Raw genomic sequence first — 7629 nt, 5'->3', positions numbered from 1 at the left:
AGTAAAGGGAGCGGTGGGAAGTCGAGATTACTGACTGTATCTCGTTTCTCTTTTACCACGTTCCGGCACTTTGGAAGATAGTGATATGCATCGGCAAGGGAACCACACGAAGGGCACACGAAGAAGGCAGGCTGAGATAGGCAAGTCGAGCGCCCGAGCGCCTTCAATGGTCAGCATGAAGGTCGATGCTAACGTTGATACAGCATAAGTGCAGTGGACAGGCTGCGAACACGAGAGTACCAGCCAACTCAGCCAGCCCAGGCCCTATACTTAGCGTGGCGAAGTTATAAGCTAGCGTTGAACGGATCTACAACTGCCTCAAGGCCAGCTGGCAACTAAATTAGAATGACGGATATTGCAAGTTCAGAGGCGGAGCAATTAGATTTTGGGAGCCTCGAGGCTGGTGGACGCAACGGGCACGATTCCATTAATAACCAGCAGCTACATCAACATCAACTCAAGGCCAACCACAACCAAACCGTCTGGAGGTGTCTAGTACTGCGCTACCTGTGCTGCCACCAAGATCAGTACTTCGACCTGGTCGTAATTCTATGATTGTGGAAGAAGTTAAACGACGATCAAGAGAGCAAGAGCTCCAGATCTACAGCAATCACAGCCTAAAACCAACGATTGGATTAACCCTTGGATCATCACATCCTATCACAGCGCCTCCTGCCACGCGCCAACAGCTGCCAAGATGTTGCCAATGCTCCAATTAGCGCCAGAGCCAGAGATGGTTCCCGTCTTCCGGACTCATAGCTTTTCATCTCTATCACAACTTCTAGAGGCTCTCGGCTCTACGCCCGATCTCCACTCCGTTATTGGAGTCGTTGACGAATTCGAGGACGAATTCGACAGAGAAAGGGAAACAGAGCACCTCGTCGGTGATACCCTCCCTACTGCCCTATACACCCAACTATACCGGACCCGTCGCTGCTTATACCGATTCCGTCGGTGCTGATACAGCTAACGCCGGCCATACTCCTACCATGGAATCGGTTCATACTATTATACAATCTACTCGTTTCCCTAAAGACAAGGAACTCCCTCTCCCTCCTTCTACTCTACCCCTCATCCCTACCCACGAAATCAAGACCACGAACTGATAACCGTCTTGAGCTGTCAGAGGATCGGAGTGCGATGTCCAAGTCAACGACGCTCAGAGGACGATCTGACCACAGGCACCCCCTACGCCCGCACCCGCCATCACAAAACGCCAACATGCTCTACTCGAACTTCTGACCTCTGAACGTGCCTATGCAAGCGATTTAGCACTCATCAGGGATGTATATATGAGGTTGGCGTCTGGTGAGTCTTCCTTCTCTTTAATCCCTTTGAAAATTATTCTAATCTACCCCAGGTCACCCCTCCACCATTCGGTTTCTCATGTACACGCCCAGTCTCGGGTTCAGAAGTTTCAAACCCTGGTCTAGCTCAAGTTCCGAATCTACCAAGTCGAGCTCAGGGTACATGCTCGTCCTTGTCTTCACGCACGTCAGTACTATCTCCACGTCCGACATGTCCGTCTCGGGCCTTTGCCCACCGACGATACAATTCAACTGCCTTCTATCCAATTGAATGTACCTACATTCACGCAAATAGGTCCTTCCATGACTCTCTGTGGTTGCTCAACTTACTAATCGCTGATTTAGTAGTTCCTCTGACTGAATCCAAGGTTCCAACACAAGTCTTACGCCCGGTGGGCGAGCCCCCACTGTCTGTCGCCGACATACGAATCATTTTCCGCAACATTTCCGAATTAGCTGTTCTTCTGACATGCTTGTGTCAAAGCTTGAGACAGCGATTGAAGAAGGAGGCAAAGGCGGTGGCGAAGTTTTCCTGGAGGTGGTGAGTTTAGTCCCTCTCGATATTGGGTGCAACTTCACAGTGATGGCTTAACCAGGTACCCCTCTTTGCGCCCCCATACACGACTTATATCACCGCGCACCCTCGCGCACCTCGCACACATCGACGCCCTCAGCACACCACCGCAGCTCACGCCTCAATTCTCGCGGTGGCTCAAGGAAAGCAAAGAACTTGTTGAAGCGCACACGCATGCTTGGGACCTACCGAGTTTGTTAATCAAGCCGGTTCAAGATTGCTAAAGTACGGGTTGTTGCTGGGCGCTGTGATCAGTGCTACTCCCGAAGCCCGCTCGTTGTTGTAACTTCAGAGAGCATAGGCGAGGCCTTTGGGAAACTGAGGGAAGGAACCGAAGGGCTCGATAAACTGAGGGAGGCGAAGCAGAAGGTGGAAGAAAGTAGCTCGCGCTGTGAATGAGGGACGAAGGCGGGTAGAAGTCGTCAGAGAAGTCCTCGGGTCTGGACACGCCAAAGACGGCCCTGGAGCAGGTGGTATGGGATCTATCGGCATCCCCAAGGTGGGCGTTGTGAACGCCTCCGTCTCCCGCATGCGTTCTCTGCGCACACCAAAGTCCCTGGCCTCGTCCGCCAAGTCATCCTCGAAACAAAAAGGCTCCATCCACGTTTAGAAATAGAACCCGACCCTGAAAACGCTGAAAGCTGCCCTTCTTGTAGCCCTCGAAGTAGGCTCAAGTCGCACATCACTACTCTCTCCCACCTCGCTCGGGATGCATTTGGCTACGCTCGACCTCCATACGTTGTTCGGGGCGCTCGTCAAGTGGGGATGGGCATTTGCAGGCGTCATTGGCGTCACCGTCAGCCCTGAACTGTCCCTGAACAATTCTAGTTCGAATCCCTCTCCCCCTTCTTCACCAGATGCCTTAGGGACCGGCCAAAGTGAGGCTTTCGATGCGTCCTCTCGCTCTGTACCGGACTAGTCGATCTCGTACAAGATCTCGAGCACGAGCTCCACGCACACATCCTCCCCTCTCTCCAATCCCTCAAAGGCACATCGGTTGCGCCACTCAAGCTTCTCAGTGCACTGCACACTCTCCACCCGCTGCATATGCACCTTCTGCACCTCCCAATCACGCGCAAGCAACGCCCGTCAGAGGCGCTACTACAGGCAAGCCAGAGTTACGTTGCATTGCGAGGGCAGCTTGCGCTGGAGTTGCCTGTGTATGTAAAGCTGCTGGAACGTGGGATTGATGGGGTGGTGGTCAGACTTAGCCAGGGGGATGGAAGCATTTTGGGGAGTTGTAAGAGAGCGGTGGGGAGAGTTGTGGGATGCGCTGCGGGTAGAGGGAGAAGGCCTTGGAGATGGAGGTGCGGGAGTAACAAGAAAACAGTATGGAGCACGCGGACCGACCAGCGGGTGGAGGCGAGACAGTTCGTGTCTGGCGCGAACGATGGGGCGATGTGTTGGGCGTGCTTGGGTCGTTAGCGGTTGTCAATCGCCCAAGAAGATGGAGCGGCTGCGTCCTGTGATTCCACAGTACCAAATACCGCAGCACGTGCAACATCGTACTTCACCACCGCAAGGTGCAAATCAGCAAACCTTGCTGCCGCACTTGGCCCTCTCGATCCGCAGGTATCACCTACGCGCCCAAGGCAGCAGCAGCATCAGCACCAGGGGTCGTACGATACCCGATATGCGTCCAAGGAGTCATATGAGGGTCGGTCTAGGAGGGATGAAACGAAGTATGCGCGGGAGAAGGAGTATGATGCGCGTCATTCGTCTGGTTCTGGATCATACGACACACTCTACCGAATGAATGACTCTCGCAGCTCACAGAATTCCTACGACCCTCGTAATTCGCAAAGTTTTTACGAGCCTCGCAATCCTCAAAACTCCTATGACCACTGCAGTTCACAATCGTTGTCTTCCTCGTTTAACCCATCATCGCGCACGCCACCCTCGCACTCCAACTCTTACGATATGACTGGTCGACGACGCAGTGGGAGTACGAACAATATTCCCACCGGTCCTATTCTCCGCAAACCCTCCGATGAGTCACTGCGTTCTGGTAAATCTGGGAAGTTGGGCAAGTCATACAAGAATACCCCGGTCTCGGTACGAGTGCTGGGAGAGGAATCGAGGATGTACCACCTATGCCTTCTGCCCTACAGCCGCCATCACAGTCTCGCAATAGCGCCTCTCCACCGCGCCTCAAGCCCACACGAATGAAGAGTCTGCCTGGCCGATACTCAGCAATATACCCTTTGTACTTGATCCCCCACCAAGCCCGTCGTCATTCGCCATGTTTGACGAGGAGCAGGAAGACAACGACAGAGGCCGGGGGGCGTGGCTCGCAGAGACGGCCGAGCCTAAAGAGTAAGATCACAGATACATTGCGGCCGTCACACCACAGGACACGATCCAGTTCTGTCAAGAGCCTCGGGGCTCCGAGCTCACTGGCACCAAGTTATTATACCACAGATAGTGCGCTGCCTGCATACCAAATGCCAATTACGCCAACCCGAACACACTCACCACATACCCCACTCGACGTACCCACTGACTTGCAAGGGCTGCGCGCCGCTCTACCAATGCGCTGCGATACCACATGTGTATTCACCCGCGGGAGTTTCGTATCGGGGTTTACCGTTCTTCGATGCTACGATCTGGTGATATACGTTCTTGATGATGCTCAGGAGTACGGGCACCCCAGAACGCCATACGGATACCGTATATGTGGAATGACGGAGAGGATGGTCTGACTACGTTGTCGGGGAGAGCATTGCATGATGCGGAGGGAGGGAGGCAGAAGATGCGAAAGTTAGGGGAGAAGTGGGCTGGGCATGGCGAGTTTTTTGGTACCCCTGGATTAAGTTTCTCTGTGTTGGGATTTGGCGGACGGTTGCTTTTTCCCCCTTTGGCATTTGTATATCGAGTTCAAATCTACGTTTTCTAGGTGATTTGTGTTTCTGGTTGTGTTTTCAGTTCACATTTCATTTCCCACTTCATTCTGCATCATCTTATTTAGTAATACATACGCAATGCGCATCGAGTCTTTCCAATTTTCCCTCTTGTTTAACCCCAAACGCATCTGCGCGATCTCTTTAGCATACGCACACACCCTTGTATTGGATTTTCTGTCGACGTTACACAACATACATGCTTAATTGAGGACAACTCCAAGTACCTACCCAGAGGTACATTGATGTGTAGTACCAAAGATTTCCACACGACAGATCTTTCGACACTGTCAGCCTGAGGCCCCAGCACCTGTGTTGCCCGAGGAGTTCTAGCACGATTTTTACAGGACTCGCACCTACACACTGCCAGCAGTGCCCGCCGTGACAGCACGCATTGAAGGTTCAGTTTCAACTTTGCAGTGGCGAACGCCGCCAGTGTCCATGATAACGAACCATATCGCATATTTGAGTACTGTCTCCAACTTCCATTTCTGACTCCTCTCAAACATATAGCTTATTCCCATCATCCAGCCCAGCCCGCACAATGTCGTCCTGGGTTACTCAATCTCGAAGGAAAGGTGCCTTCTGGAAACGCGCGCGACATCTGAATATAATGTTCAGCCAGGATCAATTGTTCGTCTTCTACTCCATCAGGTCTCCAGAGACGATTTCCTCGATACACGTTCATTGGGTATCGGATGTTGTTGATAGAGGTGAGTGAAACGACATGTTGACGATGTCTCAATGCAGGTATAATAAGACGGGTATGGAAACTTAGATCTGGAAATTCAGAGTCCAGGAATTTGGGATCTGCATTGGTACAAAGGGACGTAGTGTCTGGTGCCATGCTCTCATAACATTCTAAGCATGTTTCTGCAAGTCCATTATGGTTACACCTTGGTTATGGTGTGTCCAGGACCCTGATATCACGCAAATTTCCAAATGTCGGATTTGTGTGAAACCAACATTAAGTCAATATGACCCCTTCATATCACACAAATTTCCAAATGTCAGATTTGCATGAAACCAACACCCTGCAAATATATACATGGCATACCTGACCCCCCATATCACGCAAATTTCCAAATGTCAGATTTGTGTGAAACCACCCTGTAGGTATATACATGTCACACTTCTGAACTCCCATATCACGCAAATTTCCAAATGTCGGATTTGTGTGAAACCAACACCCTGTAGATATTCTAAGGGCACATTTGTAACCTGGTATTGGTTACACCCAGGTTATGGCTAGCCAAAGAGCACAATCTGGGCATTTCTGAACATGTCAAAAATGCGCAGAACAGGGGAGGTCAGATCTGGGCATTTCTCAACATGTCAAAAATGCCCAGAACAGGGGGGGGGTCAGATCTGGGCATTTCTCAACATGTCAAAAATGCCCAGAACAGGGGAGGTTGAATCTGGGCATTATATAGCACTTTTCTATATGGGTCGTGGTTAAGAAGGGGTCGTTTCAAGACATTTCACAAATATAATCCTCCACTGGAACTGTTCCACTGGAGGGTCACAGAGTACCAGGGTATCGACAACAATGATCTCCACTGGAACCGTTCCACTGGAGGGTCACAGAGTACCAGGGTATCGACAACAATGATCTCCACTGGAACCGTTCCACTGGAGGGTCACAGAGTACCAGGGTGTGGACAACAATGATCTCCACTGGAACAGTTCCATCGGAGGCTTGACTCCATGACAAGACAAAGACATTATGTAAGCTAATACCTGATCAACTAATTGATGAAAACCAATGTCGTAGCCCTCGTCAAGGGGAGTCTATCCATAGTCTAATGACATCAATAGGATAAGATCCTAATGAATTATAAGCAAATACTCGAAATCGAAGGGTTCAACAAAGCAACTCAACCGTGGGAACTACTCCGATAAAAATGCAAAATCAAGCAAAATCAAGCAAAGTCTGAACGAGGATTCGACCCGGGCCATAAGGATAAGGATAAGGAATACGATAGTCAAGACTACGATAGCAAAAAATCAAGAAAACAAGCAAAGACAAGGATAAGGATCACGATGGTCAAGACTACGATACGATAAGCAAGTCAAGGATAAGAAACGCGATAGTCAAGACTACGATACGATAAGCAAGTCAAGGATAAGAAACACGATACCATAGTCAAGACAAGGATAAGAAACGCGATAGACTACGATACGATAACTTACGATAACAATACGATAGTCAAGGATAAGGATAAGGATAAGCAGGGCAATCATATGTTAGACCGTCCCCCACCACCCACCCGTTAGCCTCTCTCGTCGTCTCGTATAAAACGTTATTCCTCTCGGTGTCTCGCTTCTCTCGGTTAGATAGCTTAGCAACACGCTACAATACACCACAATACAATACCCCAGCAAGACAAGCAATACAACAGCAATAACTCAGGCAAATCAACCAACACAATACCAAAAAAATAGCAGAAATCATCCAAAATGAACCCAAGTCTGAACAACATTTTCGCCTAAGCCTGCCCCTCACTCAACCAAAATCAAGCCATTCTAAGGGCACATTTGTAACCTGGTATTGGTTACACCCAGGTTATGGCTAGCCAAAAGAGCACAATCTGGGCATTTCTGAACATGTCAAAAATGCGCCAGAACAGGGGAGGTCAGATCTGGGCATTTCTCAACATGTCAAAAATGCCCAGAACAGGGGGGGGTCGGATCTGGGCATTTCTGAACATGTCAAAAATGCGCAGAACAGGGGAGGTCAGATCTGGGCATTTCTCAATGTGTCAAAAATGCGCAGAACAGGGGAGGTCGGATCTGGGCATTTTTCAACATGTCAAAAATGCGCAGAACAGGAGAGGTCCCAACTAGG

General features: G+C 50.1%; 1 protein-coding gene across 1 annotated transcript; it reads left to right on the top strand.

The window, feature by feature from the left end:
* The first annotated feature begins 1427 nt into the window (after nt 1–1427).
* BJ212DRAFT_894010 (uncharacterized protein) lies at nt 1428–2137 on the top strand. Its single transcript, XM_041344290.1, has 3 exons — nt 1428–1594; nt 1653–1848; nt 1904–2137. Exons 1-3 carry the CDS (start codon nt 1579–1581, stop codon nt 2103–2105), a joined length of 414 nt encoding a protein of 137 aa, XP_041184830.1. The 5' UTR covers nt 1428–1578; the 3' UTR covers nt 2106–2137.
* Nucleotides 2138–7629: the final 5492 nt, after the last annotated feature.

Source organism: Suillus subaureus, assembly GCF_016647635.1.
Source record: "Suillus subaureus strain MN1 chromosome Unknown BJ212scaffold_576, whole genome shotgun sequence".
Taxonomy (NCBI): Eukaryota; Fungi; Basidiomycota; class Agaricomycetes; order Boletales; family Suillaceae; genus Suillus; species Suillus subaureus.
This window is presented reverse-complemented; position numbering and strand designations above follow the sequence as displayed.